An 18619-nucleotide genomic window follows, 5' to 3' on the forward strand; every position below is an offset into this window, starting at 1 on the left:
GCCAATTGCAGAAGCGCACTGGAAAAGTCATTGATTGCAATATTCTGACGCGCGGGGAGGGCCAAGCGGGGTCACACACGAGGGTATCAAGGCCGACAAATTGGCCAGCGTTTGAGGCTCGACTTTCGCGCAACCAACGCACGCTATCGTTCGCGACACAATTCGAAACGTTAGCAGGTGCTGTAATGCATCTATTAGTGGTAATGTTGGTGGCAAAACGCCGAGTGTCTACCAAATTCACCCAGATTGGGTCTTGCAAACCCCTTGTTTGGCTAGAATGACTTTGTCAATTTTTTCTTCCTTTTTTTTTTTTTTTTTTTTTTTTTTTTTTTTTTTTGGATTTGCACACAAACGTTCACCAACGATTGCTAGATCAGAATCGTGTGAGACAAACATTGGACGACAAGTTTGCCAGATGTACAAAGCGAATGACTGGAGTTTGGGCAAGGACGGACACTAATCGGATAATAGATGTGCACGATTACGACGAAAACAACAAACACACAACACACACACACACACACACACAACACACACACACACACACACACACACACACACACACACACACACACATACACACAATCAAAAGATCCGCCCGATTCAACAGCCGGGCCAAATACCGCAAATCAACAAGAACAGCCCTGGACACACAACACGCTATTGAGCGATGGGGAAGACGCTCACGACCTCGGCAAGCGGAGGGCCACGTCGTTGTGGTGCTGGGCTGGCGTTCGGCGAGGCGAATGCCGCGCAAGAAGCAACGCCGACAGCACTCAGCAGCATGCGCTGACTGTCATGTCCGATAAGGCGACCGTCGGCCAGATCGATTGTCTGGAGCAAGGGGCTCTCGCTCGTTCCTTGCTCTGCCAATCGGCGCACCTGCGTGCCCTTTGAGGTGAACACAAAGAGCAGAGACTTGACCATGGCTGTGGAGGTGAAGCGCAACAAGAGTGAGGAAACAAAAACTCGTCTTGCCACTGTCAAACGATTCGACCAGCACTTACCAACTTGCATGGCCGACGCATTCCACCGGAGCTCCCCTTGTCGAGAGCGGCGTCCATTGTGCGAGACAAACACCGCAACATCTACGACGCCGCAAAGAAAAAAACAACAACAGACCCCCACAATTCAATCAGAAAAACAACCTGCTTCCACAGCTCGCCGAAATCAACAAAAAGATAACTCACCGTTGTAGCACAGCAGGTACTCCTTGGGCAGCACAATGATACCAACAGTGGTGACAGCAGCGTGCTTGGCACCAGTTATCAAGTAGGCGAGAGTGCTGTCCGTAGCGTCCAGCAGGCCTATTCAACGCGCAGAGAAAGGAGATATCAAGTGAGCAAGCAATCGCTCGTGCTGGGCCCGAAGAGCGCCGCCACCACCACCACCAAAATACTCACTCGTCACGGTCTTGAGGTCTTGAACGCTGACGGCTTGGAAGGCGTCGGTTCCGAACAGGAAGCGGCCCTCATGGAAGGTGACGAATGTGCATGGCGTGCTGGTATCCATTTCCTAAGAAAAAATGCGACAAGCAAGCAAAACAAGTTGCAGATGAGTTGCGAAATTTCGATCAATTGCGAGGGCAAAAAATCGCATGCGTGAGGACGTACAAAGATGGTCTTCTCAAACATGGACTTGCTGTCATTGTACTTGTAAATGATAATGTCCTTCTGCATGGCGGCAAACAGGTAGTGCGAGCCCTGGTGGCTTCCCAAGGCGAACATGTAGCAGGTCGCAGAGTGGTCCACACGCTTGGCCATCAATGCTCCATAGTCCATCATTTCGAGCGGCAAAACGTGCAAATAGTTGTCTGTTCCAAAGGGAGGAGAGAAAAAAAAATGGCACCGAGAATGAGTAACAGTAACACGCAAATCACCAAGACCTCGCTCCATCCAAAATCACTCTTAGCAGCAGACGCTTACCAGCAATGAAAACCATCGCGCGAATCTCGGGCAAGACCTCAACTTGAAGCAAGGTGGGCTTGTCCACAATCAGCTTGCCTTCCGTCGGAGGTTTGGCACCGGCGTGGCGGGTGACGTCGTCAAAGGCGAATAATCCGTCCTCAGTGCCGACAAGCATCCGGCCCTCGTGCGTGGTTGCGCACAGTGCCGAGAATCCAACGTCGACCGGCTGGTACAGGACGCGATGAGCAACCACCTTGGGCGTTTCGCTGGACGCCGACCAGAGCTCGGCCAGACCCTCGAACGCGGTAATCCACTCGTCCTTGAGCTCGATGGAGGGCGCAAGCATGAGCAACGAGTCCTTTTGGTTGGAGATTTTGAAAATGAAGGGCAAGTCGCTACCAGCCGCATGGATGAGCTCGCTGGCGTTAATCTCCGATTGGACGGTAAATCCAGGCACGCGCGCGTCAATGGTCTGGATCGGGTCGTCGGAGGGATCGACGCTCAAATCCGAGTTGCTGGCGGACGTGGGCGCCTCCTTGCCAGAAGGATCCTTGTCAAAGACCATGATCTCGCCCTCGTTGATGAGGATAAACTTTTTAATCCAGCCGGCACGCACACCGCGCGGCTTGGGAACCTTGAGCCAGCCAGAAACGCGGCTTCCAGAGCTGGAATGGCTCGCGTCACCGGGGGACGGAGGGGCATTGGACGCGGCGCCACCGCCGCTGCCGCCAGTTCGACGCTCGGGAGTGCCCGGTGCAGCCGCAGCAGCCTCGCGCGATTGCATGAGAGCCGTGGCCGCGGCAATCTGGCGCAGCGCGTCTTCGGAAATGCCGCACGTTGCCGGGGCAGATTCGCCGCACTTGGCGTGGAAGATGGCGTGACAATCGCTGCACTTGACAGAGCCGCGCGTCAGACCAACGTTCTTGTTGCACACGGTGCACTTGCACGACTTGACGTTAAAGTGCGGCTGGAAGCGATGGGGAATGCTGTGGCCGACACGCTTGGTGGGGTCGTGCACCTCCTTGGCAGGTGACAAGCCCGAGGCCATGGATTGGCGACGCATGGTCTTGTCGAGCATAGGGGAGCCACCGGCAGCAGCAGCAGCAGCAGCAGTGGACGCACCGCCAGAGTGCACGAGGGTGGACGACGACGACGAGGTCGACATCTTGCGACCGGCAGCAAGAAGGGCGGCGTCCGCATGGCTGTCCATGTTATGGGTGGTGTGCGCCGGGGACGAAGGGCCAGAGCTGTTGGAGCCGGCATGCAGGAGGTTGTTGCTGCTCAAGCTGAGCGGATTGATCGGACGGTCGCCTTCAGCGACCGAGTCTGGCCTGCGCTTGTTGAGTTCGTTCTTTGCGTCACGATTGATGTTAACGAGATGCGTCACCTTGTCCTTGAAGCTGGACTTGAGCTTGGAGTCCTTGTCCTTGTTCTTGCCAACATCGGACGTGGACGGAGACATGTTGCTCTTGGTGGGCTTGGCCACCTTGTCCGACACGAGATCGGCGTACTGCTGCTTCCACTTGACAGCTTCTTGTTGGACCACTTCGAGCTCGGCCTCCAAGCCTTGCGCGCGCGCGGTGAGTTCGGCAAGCTGCTCCTTGAGCTCGTTCTTGGCGGTACGCTCGAGCTTGACCTCGTATTGCAGCTGGCGCAGTTCCTGCGCTTGCTGCTTGGCTTCCTTCTTGTTGCGCCAGTCGTTGGCGTTGGGCGAGCCGGGGATGGCGTTCAGATTGGTCATGGAGCCGGACTGCGTCGCTTGCAGCTCCATCGACGACTGGCCCTTGCGGAGCTTGGCGTTGCCACCGCGGTCCACGTTGGCAATGTACTGCTGCAGCGAGTCAATGACGGCGGCCTGCTGCTGCTTGGCGTCGAGCAGCTTTTGGATTTCGGCTGCAGAGCCGTGCACGCGAAGCTGTTCCATCTCGGCAACAATCGATCCGCGCTCTTCTTCGAGCGCAGCCACGCGCTTGGAGAGAAGCGCGCTGCGTGCAACTTCGTCCTTGGTCTCGCCGCGCATCTTGACCATTTCGACACGGTCGTTCTCGAGGGCAACACGCAGGTCGTCCAGCTCCTTGGAAATGGTAATCTTCTGCTTGGTGAGCTCGTCGAGCTGCGTCTGGACGCTCTTGAGTTCGAGGTCGACCACGGCCTTGGACTTTTGCAGCTCCAGCTTGGCCTTGTGCGACTTTTTGGCGCGCTCCTTCTCGCCCTCCAGCTGGGTGTGGAGATCGGCAATGAGCAGCTCGTTCTTGGCCACGAGCGCCGTCAACTCCTCCACCTTGCGTGAAATGGCAGCCTGGTCGGCCTTGGCCTCTTCGTCCGTCTTGCCAACCTCGTTGAGAGAGCTGGTTGAAGCGTTGCGATTGTGGTTGGATGAGGACGACGATGGTGACGACGGGGCGGCGGGCGAGGCAGCTGAAGCGGGCGACAGCGTGTTGGTGCTGCCGAGCGAGCCAGAGGCGGCAGGTGCGGCAGAGCCGCCGCTTGCGGCCGCAGCCTCCTTTTCGCGCTTCTTTTCGTCAATCTTGCCCTGGATCTTGGCCAAGCGGGCCTCGGCCTTCTCCTTGGACTTGATCTCGGTCTCAAGCTTGGCCTGCAAGTCTTTGAGCTCTTGGGCATGGCGCTGTCGCAGCGTCTCGAGATTGCCCGACTCGCTTTCTGCAGCCTTGCGCTCCTTTTGGAGCGACTTGAGCTCGAGGTCTTGGACGGCCTTGTTCTTTTCGAGTTCCACCACTGTCTGCTCCAGCTTGGTTTTGGCCTTGGTGGTCTCGTCCAGCTGTGTTTTGGAGCTGTCGAGCTGCCCTTGCAGACGCGCCGCAGAGACGTTCATGCTGTTGATTTCGAGCTCCTTTTCGGTGAGCATTTCTTCCATGGTCTGTAGCCGATCCTTGAGCGACTCGTTGTCGGACGAGAGTTTGGCGATGAGTTCCTTGTCGGCCGCAGAAGTCGCCGAGGACGCTGCAGCAGCGGCAACGGCGGCCTTCTCTGCCAGGGAGATGGAGGACTCCGACATGCTGATGCGCGACGAGGCGTTGGCGCTGGATTGGCGGTTGTGGACCTTGTCCATCGAGTACACACCTTCCTCGGACTGCAGCAGAGGGCGAGTGTAGGTAAAGCCAATGAAGGGGAATTGCCGCCCAGAGATGCCGTCGCTGGAGGAGCCACCGCGGAAATTGCCAGAGCCGGGACCGCCAGCGCCGGGAATGATGCGCTCGGCGCCGTCGTCCTCAAAGTCCTCAAAGGCGCTAGTGTCTTCCATGCTCTTGATGATTGGGACGTACGGCGGCGTGCTGGTGTGCAAGTTGTCAAAGTCAACGCTCTTAAAGAAGGGATGCGCCTTGATGTCGGCAAACTTGAGGCGAATCTTGCGATCAACCAGCAGCTTTTTGATGAGCGACTGGGCGTCGTTCGACATTTCGACGTCATCCGGGAAGGTGAGCTCGTCTTTGCAGTTCATAATCTTGCCATAGACGGCAACGAGCGACTCGGCGTAGAAGGGCGTCGAGCCCGTCAACAGCTCGTACATGACAACACCGAGCGACCACCAGTCGCACTCGCGGCCGTACTTGCCGTTGCCGTCCGTCGAGGTCAGCACTTCGGGGGCAATGTAATCTGGCGTGCCGACAGCCATGCGCGAGGTGACCATTTCGTTCTTGTCCAGGCGCGCGCTCGAGCCGAAATCGACGAGCTTGATGTGACCCAGACGATCAATCAGCACGTTGTCCGGCTTGATGTCGCGGTGGACGCAGCCGATCGCGTGCAAGGACTCGATGGCGAGCACCAGCTCCGAGAGGTAAAACCGCGCCATGGGCTCCTCAAACACGTCGTCGTGCTTGGCAAGCAGCGTCAACAGGTCACCGCCCTGGTGGTACTCCATCACCAAGTACAGGTTTTCTGCGTCCTGGAAGGCGTACTTGAGCATGGTAATCCAGCGGCTGTCTGCCGCCGCCATGATATCACGCTCCTCGCTGAAAAAGGCCGTCTCTTCCTGCGCGAGCATTTCGTCCTTTTTCAGGGTCTTCATTGCGAGAACTTCCTTTGTGAGCTTTGACTTGACGACTTGGACCTGCAGGTGAGAAGGGGCGCAAAGAAAAATGCAATGTGAGTGATTGAACGGAGCGAAGAGAAACGAAACGAAACGAAGCGAAACGAAACGAAACGAAACGAGGTCGAACAACTTACATCGCCGAAAGCGCCCTTGCCAATCTTCTTGATGACCTCAAAGTCGGACTTTGACAGGCGGAGTGTGCGCAGGGAAGCGACCGTTTCGCGATCTGAAAAAGGAGAAGAGGAGATGCAAAAGCGACAAAAGAAAAAGGGGGAAAAAACGAAAAAAGCGACAAGCGGCAAAGCACAAGGACGTGAGCAACGAAGGTGGAGGGGGGGGGGGCGGCTGGTCTTTGTGCAGTAAGACCACGTGTGAGTGCATGCCAGTGGACGAGTGAGTTGTGTGTGAGTGAGTGGAAGGGAAAGGGCTTCATGAAGGGATGAAGGGGGGTTTGGTTGATTCATTCAGCAATGCTGGTCTGGTCACCCGCTGCTGCGTGATCGGTCGGCCGTCCGCTCAACCACGTCCGAACGCCAACGTCCGTTCCATCACGCTCACACTCTTTCATTCACTCTCTCACACTCGCGACTGCGTCTTCAACAGACACATGCGTGAAAAGCAAAGGAAAACGAAAGAAAGAATCGATTTTTTTTTTTTTTTTTTTTTTTTTTTTTTTTTTTTGCTTTTTGAGATTCGCACCACAAATTGTAACAAAAAGGCACATGCGCCATTTGGAACGGTGGGGTGGCAAAGCGCACACACACACCACACGAGTGCTCCCCGTCGCAAGGGGACTGGCACTGCAATGGCGCGAGTGTCATGCACCGTGAGTCGCAGGGGTGGCGGGGAACAGATCGAGAACAACAGCGGTCGATCTGCGGATCTAAACATGGATCTGAATTGAAAGAAATCAAAAAAAAAAAAAAAAAAAAAAAAGGAGCAAAATGCTGCTGTCACATTGGGAGTGCCTCACAGAGAGAACCAGTGAGCGCGCCAGGCCACGGACAGACGACACATCACAGAGCGGGGCGAGATGGGGGTGTGGCTGATACACAAACCAAGCACCGTCCCGCAAAAAACCCACACACGCGTGCATTGACGAAAAAAAGTGACGGAAGCCCAAAAAAAAAAAAAAAAAAAAAAGCAAAAAAAAAGCAACGAAAAAAAAAAAATGAAACAAAATGCTTCGTTTTTGTTGAGGCATTTTTGATGGCCAAGCAACAGAGACGAGAGGGCGGAAGGGGAGGAGGGTGCGAGGCCAAGGGAAATGTGGCGATGGAGTGTGGGCAGAGTGAGGAGTGATCGCGGTGGCGAGAAGAGGAAGGGGAAAAAAAGGGGGAAAACGAATCGCTCGCGGAAAAAAAAAAGAAAAAAAAAAAAAAAAAAGAAAGGTCTTTTTGACAGGAAATCGCATTGAAAATGGCCTCTGCAATTGTCGCTTCAATGAAGAGGGGGGTCGGGGTCACGGAGAGACGCGAGAGACACCGGCGCGTCTCAACACATAGACTGCCCAGAGACTCACAGGACTCAATGAAGGCGGCAATGTACTTGTCGCGTCGGAGCTTGGCCGTGTTGCACTCGTCAAAGAGCAGGATGAGCGCATCCACAAGCGCGTCGATCGCAGTCGTGTGCTTGTGGATGGTCACGTTGTCCACCAAGAACAGCTTCCGCAGCTCGGCGATGCGCTCGTGCACCGTCTTTGTGCGGCCGCTCATGGCAGAAGGAAGACGAAAAAAAAAAAAAAAAAAGATGAAAAAAAAAAAAAAAGAAATAAAAAAAAAAAAGACAAATGCAGAAAAAGAGGAATGAATGCAGCGACTGAGAAGCAAAAGAGCAAAGTCGGCGATACTGAGATTGGAAGACTTTCAGGGAACACAAAAAAGAGGAAGAGGACGAGCGGGAAAAGTGAAAGAGAGAAACGGAAGCGGCGAAAAAAGTGCGCAAGTTTAGGCTCAATTGGAAAAGGAATGCAATGCGACCGCTGCCTGCTAGACTGTTCTGAGCACGCTGAGCAAACGAGCAGAGTGGCTTTTAAAAAAAAAGCGCAGGGGAGAAAGAGAAGCGCACACGGCCAATACAAAACAACATCTGAGACTTCTGTGCTGCAAGCAAGCGACAACACTCTCACCTGAGATGCCGAATATCTCGCCAACTAAAGAAGCACTAAATCAAGAAGCTTCAGTTTCAGTTTCAGTCTCAGTCTACTTTGTGTTGCATTCAATCTCACACAACATGGTGCGATTTATTTCTGCTGCGTTTGCATTGGGAACTGCCTTTGCTTCTTCTCCCCCTCCTGTTCAAACCCCGCGCTCACATTGTACTCACCTTTGTGTCCCTGAATCATACTCACTGCAGTCTGGCAAGAAGAAGGGCCTGTCCGTCGAGGAGAAGCGCAAGCGGCTCTTGCAAATGTTCTACGAGAAGGTACTCTTTCTGTTGTCTCGCTCCACAAGCACCAGGCGCTCCGACCATGAACACACACACCCTCAAACGGACCTCCCACCAGTGCTCGTCGTAGTGGCAGGCGGACGCGCTGGCTGGCTGCGTCGCTCGACAAAACAGCACCAAAACTTGCACGAAACTTGGCGTTTTGGTTTCAGAATTTTTTCCCGCCAAAAAAAACTCGAAACCCAGAAACTCATCGGTTTTTTGTTTTTCAATTGCGAATGCCTCACTTGCTCGTGTGCGATTGAATGGGTGTGCAGCAAGACTTTTTCAATCTCAAGGAAGTGGAAAAGTACGGCTCCAAGGAGAAGGGCATTAGTAAGAAAGAGACAAGCGCTTTGGTTTTGGTTTCCATCGCGATCAACCACTCACCCTCTCTCTCTCTCTCTCTCTCTCAGCTGCAATGACCGTCAAGGACATTCTACAGTCGCTGGTGGACGACTCGATGGTCGACACGGAGCGCATTGGCACCTCCAACTATTACTGGGCCTTCCCGAGCAAAGGTTTGCAGATTGTAAGCACTTTGTCAAGAAAACCTCCCCCCCTCAGTTCACACAGCTGATAGCTGATGAAGCTGCAAGCATGCCAGTTGCTGGTGGAACGTTTGACGCTCACCAATCTTGCTGGCCACTTTTAGCGCAAACGCAAAATTGGCGAAATGTCCGAAGAGCTCGCCCGCACCAAGGCTCGCCGCGAGGAGTTGACCGCTGCCGCAGCAGATGCTGGCACTGGCCGTGAAGAGACAGTGCGTGGTGTATTGGGCTGATTGGAAGTTGCTGTTGTTTTGTGAAAAAGTTTCTCACAAAATCTGCTTTTTTGTTTTTTTGCAGGAGGAGCGAGCCACAGCCATCGCAGAGATGGAAGAGCAAGAGTCCATTCTTGCCAAAGTCGAGGCAGAGCTTGCGCAATATCGCGCGTCGGATCCCGAGGTGATTGCCGCCAGAATTCAAGAGACGCAAGTCTGCCTGGATGCGGCCAATCGGTGGACTGGTAAAATGTGCTGGCGATTGCAATCGAAAGTCTTCTTGTTGCTTTGACACTCACGGCCACGACTGCCGTTTGGTTCCATCCTTTGATTTGGTTTGACTTTTCCTCGCAGACAACATGTTTTCGATGAAATCCGTCTTTCGAAATAACTTCAACTTGGAGGAAGCCGACTTCAACAAGGCGTTTGGTGTCCCTGCTGAACTCGATTACGTTGAGCTCAAGTAGTTGCAAATGAAGAAACAATGGAGGAGAGGCGAAAAAACCGAAAAACCGAAAACAAAAAAAACGGCACATGCAAATTTGTTCATAACACTTGTTGTTGTTCTTGTCAAAATACAATGAACGCATCACAACTACGCCCAGAGTCTTTCATTGCAATGCCATGACGCGACGGGTCTTCTCGCGACGGTTTTTGTTGTTGTGCTTCTTGTCCTTGATGTCGTCGCTCGAGCGAGGTGACAGGGACGCGGCGCCCTCAGGGTTGAGGTAGGGGATTTGCGACACTCGGGCCACTCCCGTGCCGCCGTACGTGCCACGCGCGACGAGATTGACATTTCTAGATTGCTGGAAAAAGTCTTCGTCGACTTGATTGAGGTAGCGCGGGTTGTGCTGCAACGAGAGTGACAAAAATGCAGAACAGAGGCAAACACAAAACAACAAAAACAAACTCAGTGCAAAAGAACGTTGAAATCAGCACAAATGCACGTGGAACAAGGATGTACTCACGCGAGGGCCAGCAACCGGGGCAGAGGCAATGTCTTTGGTGGACTTGATGGCCGAGCCGGTGACAGGGCCTTCCAAGTAAATGTCCTTGGACTGGACCCGGTTGAACTCTGCCGCATCAACGTTCGGAGGAGGGTGGCAGAAGAGGAGCTTGCCCTATTTGTCGGTTCGAAAGCAAGAGCAATGGAAGGTGACGAAACAAGTGAGCGTCAGTTTGCACAGTTGAACAAAAACCAGACATAACACAAAATCTGACAAAACACAAACCTTCACGTAGTCCTTGAGAATGTAGCGTGCAGAGCGAGGTTCATCGGGGCTGCCGTGAGCGGTCATGAAACCACGGTTGACTACGTATTGTGATCGGAGAGGGAGAGGAGAGTGAGCAGTGAGAAACAAAAAACACTCCAAAACAACTCCAACCCAAAACTCCAAAAACAACAAAAACTCACAGCCGTAGCAATGCAAAAGCTCATGGGCGGTCGGAGGACGGTCGGGATCTTGGCCTTCGGCAGGACGGATGAGCTTGATGCCGTAGGTGGACTCAATCACGCGGCGGGGAATGCGCTGGGCGACAAGCGCGGTCGGGCCAACGTACTCGCGCAGCTGATCGATGGGAAGCATGCCGTTGCACACCATCTCGGCCTTTGTGGAGAGGAAGGTTGGGAAGACCAGACCGGGGCAGTCGCACAGAATCAAATCCTCTGAGACGTTGATGGTCTGGAAGTGCTTGGTTTTGCCGGGTGTGGCGGAGACGGCCACCTTCTTCTCGCCCATCAGTGCGTTGATCGAGGACGACTTGCCGACGTTGGGGTAGCCCACAAGGCCAATGTTGAGCACCTCGTCTTCGGCAACGAGACGGCTGCCGAGGGCGCGGAAGAGCAGGAAGAGCTCGGGGCCGTTGAAAACGTGGATGGAGGAAAGATGCTTGCGCACTGCGCGGAGGGCAGCCGGGGTGATGGTGGGCTCCTCAAGAACACTCGAGGCAGCCGATGCTGGTGCCGCTGGCTTTGGTGCAGGCGCGTGGTTTGGCGCCGCCTTGGTTGGTCCGCTCAGCACGACGCCTGTTCGTGGATCCACGCGCGTCGGGAATTTGGACGGAGCTGCACCCTTGATTCGGACGTGAGCAGGTGCCGGTGCAGGCGCTGGTTCTGGTTCTGGCACTGGTTCTGGTTCGGGCTCTGGTTCTTCTTCCTCCTCTTCCTCGTCCTCTTCTTCGCCTTCGTCCGTTTCCCATTCTTCGTCTTCGCCGGCTTCGTCGGCATCGTCTCCTTCTTCCTCCTCTGATTCCCACTGGTCGTTATCATCGTCGTCGTCTGCCTCGGCAGCGGGTGCTGGAGCCGATGATGCTGCAGGGGCAGCGGCCGCAGCCGCAGCCGAGGACGATGACGATGCGCGCCCAGACACATTCAAGTTGCTTTCCATCGTGGCAACCGTCTCTTCGAGCTTGCGCAACTCGGCAATCTCGGCCAAACGCGACAACTCGGCGTTGGCAGACCAGAAGGCGAACGTAATCTTGTTTGCCTCAAAGTACTGCTTCCACTGGGTGCGCTGCTCCTCTGTCAGCATGTCGGCCTTGTTCACGAGCAGAATGTTCTTCTTGGTGCGATCAATCTCCTTGACGTACTTTTCAAGGTCGCTCGAGCGGAAGAGGAGTGGGTTGCGCGCGTCGACAATCTGAACGACAATGTGGCAGCGCTCAATGACGCGCCACAGCTGACGCCAGACCTCCAAGTTGCGCTCGAACGGCGTCATGATGACGCCCTTCTCGTCTTGCAGCCAAGCGAGCTGGCGGCGCCATTCGAGGAAGGATTCACTGGGAAGGAGCAAAACGAAGAGAGAGAAGTCAGTCTGCAAAATGAGGACACAACTATAGGGCCTCGACAGGTTCATCCGCATCATCAATATGCCTCACCGCTCCTTTGTCTGTAGCTCTTCGGCAGATGTATCTTCATCCCAAGCAGGTCGTCGAGGCACGGTGAGCATTTCGCTGTGCTCCTTGTGAACCATCTCCTGGATCTTTTGCTCCTCTCGCGACAGCAGGGCGCTGTGCTGGGGTTCCGTGACGACCGAGACGTTGAGTTTTTCTAACAGGGGATGAGGGTGAGGGTTAGGGTTAGAGGTTGTTGGTTGTTTGCACCAAAATGAAACATCGTGGCTTCGGGGATGGCTTGCCTGCAGTGAACTCTTGGCCAGCCAGCTCGGCGGTGGTGAGGAACTCGTCGAGATCGCCTTGCTCGGTGACTGACTGGAGGCGTGCCCAGTTGTAGCCGTCCTCGAGTTCAGCCGAGTGAATCTGAGCAAAACGGTGCGAGCAAGATGATGAGAGTGAGTTCTCGGGCATTGCATTGTGTTGAACATGGCGAGGAGAGCACCCAATGACTCGATTGCTGTGACTCGTTGCTCAATTTGATAGGACGGTCCATCATTGCACAGACTGACTGCGTTGACAGACTGAGGCTGGCCCATGTGGCTGAATGCTGGGCTCGGCGTTTGCCTTTTCGGACGACGCTTGTGCGACTCATCAGCCCCCCGCGCTCTGTCGCACATGCATGAAGCCGAGTCGTTCACGCATGGACTCTGCCAGCGCTCATTGACGAGATAGAGAGAGAGATAGAGAGAGATAGAGAGGGAGATAGAGGGAGAGTGGGGGTTTTGTAATCGCCGTGGTTCTGGAGTGGAGCTGCGCTTCTACTTAAAAGCACAAAAGCCAGACCACTGCAGTTGCACGATACATAGTCAACGTGCGACGCAAGTGAAGAGCCAGACGTAGGCAGAAGCGCGGCACAGAGGCACAGAAGGGGAGAGAGAGAGAAGAGAGAGAGGACCTCAGCAACAGGGAAAAAGAAAAAAAACCATGCGGACTCTCTCTCTCACAATGACTCTCGCTACGACGACGACGACGACGATAGCGAGTCGCTTGGGACGACACTACAGAACGGAAAAAGCAGTCAGTCCCCAGTCCCATGAAACTCACAAAGCCAGACTCGTCGCGGGACACGGCGCCCTTCTTGAAGCGCGCGCGAATGATGGCTGCACCGAGTCGGTCGCTGCCCTTCGACGGTCGGCCTTTCGTCATTGGTGATTTTTGGCTGAGAATGAAGGAATGGGCCACGAGAGAGTGAGTGGAAATTAAAAACCAGAATACTATAGAAAAATAGAACACTGCGAGAGTGGGACGAACAAAGAGAGATGATGAAGGGGTGAATGCATTGACAGTCATTCGACCGGGTGCCCTTCTCCGCCCTCCTCTGCCCCTCCACCAATTGCGTACTTTTCGTTGAAGGATGGGCATACATTTGAGCTCAACCGATCGACTTGCAAAATGACAGCCAATTCCGGTCATCAACAGCGCTCCATTGCGAATCTTCGCAAGCCCTCTCTCTCTCCGTCCTGCAAAACAGAGCAGAGTCGGTGCGTAGAGTATCGAGCAGCAGCGCCGAGCAGCAGCATCGAGCAGCAGCATCGAGCAACAATGAGCTGACATTCATTGTCACATTGTTATTGTTCTGACTGTTGTTGATTGTCAAAATCCCAAATTGAATTTGGCGACAGTCTGTTTCCTTCTGCTTTGTCCCCGTTTCGATGCCGCGAATTCGACTGCAATCGACGATCGCGTTCATCGCTGTGTGCTGCGCTGCGTTGGCAACATCCGCCAGCAGCCGCGAGCACCCCGTCTGCCAGGCGCACCCCTCACGCAGCGGATATGCGGCGGCGCCAAACCAGCACCCAGCTTGTCCCAGTAAAGCAAAAAAACCAAAACCCCAAAAAGCACGCACTTGCGCCTAAATTTGAATGTTGATCTCGGTCATCACATCTACGTCTGTGGATGGATGCATAGATGGATGGATGGATGGCTCATGCTGCGTTGCGTATGTGTGTGGATTGCGTATTTGCGCTTTTTGCCCCATGAATCAGAGTACAGGGCGAATGCTGAGCCGTTTGGCGACGCGCGCCCGCTGCCTGCCGAGCGCACATTCGTCTCGCCCGCCGTCGACAACGCCATCCAGGCCATCACCGCCAAGATGAAGGACCAAAGCCTGGCTGCCGTCTTTGCAAACACGCTGCCAAACACACTCGACACGACCGTGTCGCTGTTCCAGCAATATGTCAGTTTTGGGGGGGGGGATTTTCACAAATCAAGACGTGTTTGTGTCAAACCTGTCAAAATTTTGTGTATTTTGCCAACCAACAAACGCATCGCCTTCGGTGCCGTGCGACCTTTGTCAAATAGCCGACCCTGTCGTCGTACATCATCACAGGAGACATCAACGCCATGTGGCTGCGCGATTCGACGTACCAGGTGTTGCCCTACCTGCGCTACATGCAGCAGGACGCAAACCTGCGCAACCTGATCCACGGCGCAATCAACCGCCAGGTGCAGTACGTCCTGTCGGACGTGTATGGCAGCTCGTTCAACAGGGATGCGCTCAGCGGCACGGGCGTTTTCGACGGCGACTCGACCTGGAGGTCGTCGTTCCTCGGCACCAGCTACAACGCCATGCTCAACAAGATTGTTTACGAGCGCAAGTACTCTGTCGATTCCCTGAGCGCCGTGATGAAACTCTCGTACGGCTTTTACAATGCCACGCGCTCGCTGGATGCCTTTGACTCGAACTGGGTTGCCGCCATGGCCTTGATCATTGACACGCTGCAAATTCAAACCCAAGACACGGCTCAGGAAGACAAGGTGAGTGGGCTGGAGCTGTGGACTCCACAGCTGTTGTGGTACTCACTTAAAGTGCTCGCTTGATACGATCGCATGCGCGGCGCGTGCAAACCCCCCCCCAAACAAATAATAGAATGGCGGTCCCCAGTACACCTTCCAGCGCCTCACCGTCGAGCCAAAGGACTCGCTCATTCATGGACGCGGCTACCCGTGCAGCTATACTGGCATGATCAAGGGCTTCTTCCGTGCCTCGGATGACGCGCAAATCTACTGCTTCTCCATCCCCGCCAACGCCATGGCCGTCGTCGAGCTCCGTCACACGGCTGAGATTTTGACGGCGCTCGGCCAATCCGCCCTTGCCACCCAGGCTTTGACGCTCGCCGCCAGCGTCGACCAAGCAATCTACGCACATGGTGTGGTGCAGCATCGGACCGCCGGGCAGATTTTTGCCTACGAGGTTGACGGATTTGGCAACTACATTTTCATGGACGACGCTCCCGCCCCGTCCCTCCTTTCGCTGCCGTACGTCGGCTACGTGAATGCCTCCGATCCGCTGTATCTGCGCACTCGCGCCGCCGTTCTAAGCAACGCCAATCCGTGGTACTTTTCGGGCGCTGCGACGGACGGCGTTGGTGGCGCTCACTACGGCACTGGCTGGATCTGGCAGCTGTCGATTGCCGTGCGCGCATTCACGTCGACCTCTGACACTGAAATCCTCAAGTGTCTGAAAGATCTTGTCGATTCGACTGTCGGCACCGGCTTTATGCACGAGGCGTTCTACCTGGATGACTATGGCTAGTAAGAAGCGACTCAGCGATATCAAGTGTTTTGGAACTGGGTTTTGAGTCTTGAAGCGCGTTGACTGACGGAGAGTGCTTGGTTTTGCTTTTGTCTGTCTGCTTGCTTGTTTGCGTGTTTTGTTTTTGCGTGTGACAGCTATTCCCGACCCTGGGTTGCATGGGGCAATTCGTTCTTTGGCGATTTGATTCTCTACCTGAGCGACACTCGTCCGTACCTGATTTACACGTAGTGCTCCACCAGGTCTTCCTCGGTTTGGGCACTTTTGCTCTTTATTGTCGCTTTTTGTGTTGTCGCACTGTGATGAGACTGCGATTGATGTACTGTTTGAGAGCCTTGTGTTCCAAGTACAGTTTGTACAGCATTTCTGTTTCAATGGACCCTGCCTTGGTTTGTAGCCGTGTCGGTTGATTTTCCTGTTTGATCTATCGAGTCCAATGTAGTAAAATGCTGAGCCATATCGAGTGAGTGCGCTGAGCAAAGTGTCTCAGTAGTCTCAGTCTTGATTTGTTTGTTGTGTAAGCACTTTCCATCAAGCCATGACTCTGCCTCAGCTCTCCTTCCCGTTGAAACCTCTGCAGTGCTTGGCTGCGTACAAGTGAGACCGAGTTTGGTGGATGGGTAGGGATATGGAGTGGAGTGGGGTTTGACAGTCGCATTGAATCGAGACTGTGAAACCGTATTGCGCCGCTCGCTCGCTTGTCCTGCGCCGCAGAGTGCAAGCTGAGGGGACTGCGTGGCATTGGGAGTTGTTGTTGGAGTTTGGAGGTTGGAGGTTGGAGTATTGGGCCCCCTTCCCCTCCAATGCAACTGCAAAGGGCAGAGAGCAGGCCAATGCTTCTTCCACGTGTGGTCTCTCTCGCTCTCTCTCTAACCCCTCGCCGTGGTCCAGACTCACCCAATCCTTCCCCACCCACCCGCGTCTCCGCTTTGTACATCCCTACAAAGTGCAAGTGCGCACTGCGGGGGAGAAGGAGCAGCTCGGGCAAGTACTTTTGGGACTGTGCTCATCGTTCCACGTGTGTGTCTGGAGCTACATTGGCGCAGCGGAGCGTCGGCCAAGCTCATGCAGTTCGACATTGTCACACTCACTCACCTCGCTCACACGCACTCGAGTCGCACTCTGGAGCGCGCGCCGTGCGAAGAAGTGCGGGAAAGGGCAACTCTATCACGCAACCCCAATCCATCACTCAAACTCACTCGTCATCCACTGCAAACTTGCACAGAATTATCAACTCAATCACCGCACCATGGCCAAGTCCATCCGCTCCAAGCGCATGCGCAAGTTCCGCAACGTCAAGCGAGAACACAACAAGGTCCGCGAGGAAATCATGCTCCGCCACGCTGTTGCTGGTGGCTTTGACCCCAACGTTGAGCCCGTCCCGCTGCTGCCCCACCAAAAGTCGTCGGGCTTCTCGTTCTGGTCTGTTGTCGACGAGATGAAGCGCGAGCAGGGCATTCTCGACTCGCCCACTCCAATCCCGAACGCGCCCGGCATTGCCCCGACGCCCGCCCCGGCCGCCATGAACACGACTCAATCAGCAAACGACGACGACGACGACGATGATGTTGAAGCCGACCAAACCGCAGCGGCATCCAGCACTCGTCGCTCAACACGTCGCAGTGGCGCTGCATCGGTCGACGTTGTGGACATGGAGCTCGGCGCCGAAGTTGAGGAGCGCATCCACCGACCACTTTCTGCTAGTGCCATCAAGAAGCGAAAATCTGCCTTGAAGCTTAAGCGCAAGGGTGTTAAGAATACCAAGCGATTCAACTTGTAATTTGCGCCAGTTGATTCAGTACATATTCCCTATTCTTGTTGCGGTTGATTTGATGTTTCATTTGTGCATGTTTTTAAACAGGTGTGTGTGTGTGTGTGTGTGCGTGTGCGTGTGTGTGTGCGTGTGTGTTTGGTGTTGGTTTACACTGTTTTTGTTTGTGTTTGTCCTTGTGTTGTTTGCTTTTGTCGGGCGACTGTATCATTCCTTGTCAGCAAGTAACGAAACAACAACAAACAAACCTCTGCTGCTTTATAGAGTGCTTGACTCAGTGAGCAACACTTGCCAACTTTGCTCGGAGCATTCGAGACGAAGCGATCAGATGCTTGAAAAAAAAAAAAAAAAAAAAAAAAGCACCGCTCTCCATGTTTAGTACAGCAGCAGTGCAAAAATAATCATGATGCCAAGGAATAGAAACATGCGCGAGAGTGCTGCGTGCTGTTGTTCTAATGGAGTGAGGGTGCGGCCCGAGCCTGGAACAACGCCATTCATGGGCATGGAGGACTGTCAACAGCAATTGGACGTGAGCGTGCATTCAGACCTCAAGAGACCAACAGCAGTAGTGGAACAACAACAACAACAACAACCACCGAAACAGCGTCTTACAAAGGTCAATCCAAAGAGCGACGGGAAGAAGCCAAAGCCAGCCGTGACAGTCACACCATTCCCAACATTGACTTGCGGGAAGAAGCCGTTGAACGCGGCGTTGAATGGATGCTGACGAGGTCCCGGTCCTTCCGCAGCTGGGTCTGGGCGTTGTCCCTGCGGCCGTGGCGGCGGTGTCTTGTCCCTACAACGCACACACACACAGAGAGAAAGAATCGTGAGAAGTGAGCGAAACTTTGAGGTCTCCGGTAAGAGAATTGAAAACGCAGCTTCTGCAGTGCTTCGACACAATGGCACACACGCACACGCGCACGCTCATGTACACTTTATGCTCTCTCTCTCTCTCTCGTACCTTGGATCTTGACGTGAGGTGTTTCCGCGCCCGTAGAGCGGGATGACTTTGTCTCTGCCTATGCCAGCCTTGCAGACGGGGCACAGGGGTCGGTCTGCGTGCAGCTCGAGCCACCGATGGAGGCACGGCCAGCAGTAGAGATGTCCGCAGAGACTGATGACTGCATCGTCGGCCGTGTCGAGGCAAATGTTGCACTCGAATGCACTTGCAGCATCAGCGGCATCAGGAGCAGCAGCAGCAGCAGCAGCAGCAGCAGCAGCAGCAGCAGCAGCAGCGGAAAGTTCTTCTGCGTGGCTGTCGGGCTGG

General features: G+C 54.4%; 6 protein-coding genes across 6 annotated transcripts; 3 read left to right on the plus strand and 3 right to left on the minus strand.

Annotated features, from left to right (window-relative positions):
- Positions 1-540: 540 nt before the first annotated feature.
- CAOG_07198 (Cdc42-binding protein kinase beta) lies at positions 541-7708 on the minus strand. The gene is made up of 8 exons (XM_004343872.2): positions 7481-7708; positions 6093-6184; positions 1926-5976; positions 1614-1813; positions 1404-1515; positions 1191-1307; positions 1008-1088; positions 541-929 (listed from the first exon to the last, which is right to left on the minus strand). Exons 1-8 carry the CDS (start codon positions 7671-7673, stop codon positions 661-663), a joined length of 5115 nt encoding a protein of 1704 aa, XP_004343922.1. The 5' UTR covers positions 7674-7708; the 3' UTR covers positions 541-660.
- A 450-nt stretch (positions 7709-8158) lies between these two features.
- CAOG_07199 (hypothetical protein) lies at positions 8159-9747 on the plus strand. Its single transcript, XM_004343873.2, has 7 exons — positions 8159-8193; positions 8314-8382; positions 8664-8721; positions 8802-8917; positions 9041-9148; positions 9234-9393; positions 9503-9747. The coding sequence occupies exons 1-7, from the start codon at positions 8191-8193 to the stop codon at positions 9613-9615; spliced, it is 627 nt and encodes a 208-aa protein (XP_004343923.2). The 5' UTR covers positions 8159-8190; the 3' UTR covers positions 9616-9747.
- CAOG_07200 (large subunit GTPase) lies at positions 9677-13205 on the minus strand. The gene is made up of 7 exons (XM_004343874.2): positions 13088-13205; positions 12286-12406; positions 12026-12197; positions 10563-11926; positions 10381-10460; positions 10117-10269; positions 9677-9999 (listed from the first exon to the last, which is right to left on the minus strand). The coding sequence occupies exons 1-7, from the start codon at positions 13187-13189 to the stop codon at positions 9760-9762; spliced, it is 2232 nt and encodes a 743-aa protein (XP_004343924.1). The 5' UTR covers positions 13190-13205; the 3' UTR covers positions 9677-9759.
- A 453-nt stretch (positions 13206-13658) lies between these two features.
- CAOG_07201 (hypothetical protein) lies at positions 13659-15968 on the plus strand. The gene is made up of 5 exons (XM_004343875.2): positions 13659-13852; positions 14029-14219; positions 14345-14800; positions 14913-15577; positions 15716-15968. The coding sequence occupies exons 1-5, from the start codon at positions 13696-13698 to the stop codon at positions 15807-15809; spliced, it is 1563 nt and encodes a 520-aa protein (XP_004343925.2). The 5' UTR covers positions 13659-13695; the 3' UTR covers positions 15810-15968.
- Positions 15969-16803: 835 nt separating this feature from the next.
- Positions 16804-17603, plus strand: CAOG_07202 (hypothetical protein). Its single transcript, XM_004343876.2, has one exon. The coding sequence runs from the start codon at positions 16828-16830 to the stop codon at positions 17356-17358; it is 531 nt and encodes a 176-aa protein (XP_004343926.1). The 5' UTR covers positions 16804-16827; the 3' UTR covers positions 17359-17603.
- A 121-nt stretch (positions 17604-17724) lies between these two features.
- On the minus strand, positions 17725-18516 carry CAOG_07203 (ring finger protein; the record flags this gene model as incomplete). The annotated part of the gene is made up of 3 exons (XM_004343877.1): positions 17725-17859; positions 17962-18145; positions 18314-18516. Coding segments are annotated over 3 exons (522 nt in total), but the record flags the coding sequence as incomplete, so codon positions are not given.
- Between the last annotated feature and the right edge of the window lie 103 nt (positions 18517-18619).

This window comes from Capsaspora owczarzaki (assembly GCF_000151315.2).
Source record: "Capsaspora owczarzaki ATCC 30864 unplaced genomic scaffold supercont2.13, whole genome shotgun sequence".
Lineage (NCBI taxonomy): Eukaryota > Filasterea > Ministeriida > Capsasporidae > Capsaspora > Capsaspora owczarzaki.

Bases quoted from the DNA above. Each gene is read 5' to 3' on its own strand.
- CAOG_07198 (XM_004343872.2), bottom strand. From the start codon at position 7,673: ATGAGCGGCCGCACAAAGACGGTGCACGAGCGCATCGCCGAGCTGCGG. The intron at 5,977-6,092 runs GTAAGTTGTTCG...TCTCACCTGCAG, and splicing joins GCAAGGGCGCTTTCGGCGAT to GTCCAAGTCGTCAAGTCAAA. The intron at 1,814-1,925 runs GTAAGCGTCTGC...CCTTTGGAACAG, and splicing joins CGCGATGGTTTTCATTGCTG to ACAACTATTTGCACGTTTTG.
- CAOG_07199 (XM_004343873.2), top strand. The intron at 8,383-8,663 runs GTACTCTTTCTG...ATGGGTGTGCAG, and splicing joins TGCAAATGTTCTACGAGAAG to CAAGACTTTTTCAATCTCAA. The intron at 8,918-9,040 runs GTAAGCACTTTG...GGCCACTTTTAG, and splicing joins CGAGCAAAGGTTTGCAGATT to CGCAAACGCAAAATTGGCGA.
- CAOG_07200 (XM_004343874.2), bottom strand. From the start codon at position 13,189: ATGACGAAAGGCCGACCGTCGAAGGGCAGCGACCGACTCGGTGCAGCC. The intron at 12,407-13,087 runs GTGAGTTTCATG...CGTTTTGCTCAG, and splicing joins CCCGCGACGAGTCTGGCTTT to ATTCACTCGGCTGAACTCGA. The intron at 10,000-10,116 runs GTGAGTACATCC...CTCTCGTTGCAG, and splicing joins CCCCGGTTGCTGGCCCTCGC to CACAACCCGCGCTACCTCAA.
- CAOG_07201 (XM_004343875.2), top strand. From the start codon at position 13,696: ATGCCGCGAATTCGACTGCAATCGACGATCGCGTTCATCGCTGTGTGC. The intron at 14,220-14,344 runs GTCAGTTTTGGG...TTTGTCAAATAG, and splicing joins TGTCGCTGTTCCAGCAATAT to CCGACCCTGTCGTCGTACAT. The intron at 15,578-15,715 runs GTAAGAAGCGAC...TGCGTGTGACAG, and splicing joins TACCTGGATGACTATGGCTA to CTATTCCCGACCCTGGGTTG.
- CAOG_07202 (XM_004343876.2), top strand. From the start codon at position 16,828: ATGGCCAAGTCCATCCGCTCCAAGCGCATGCGCAAGTTCCGCAACGTC.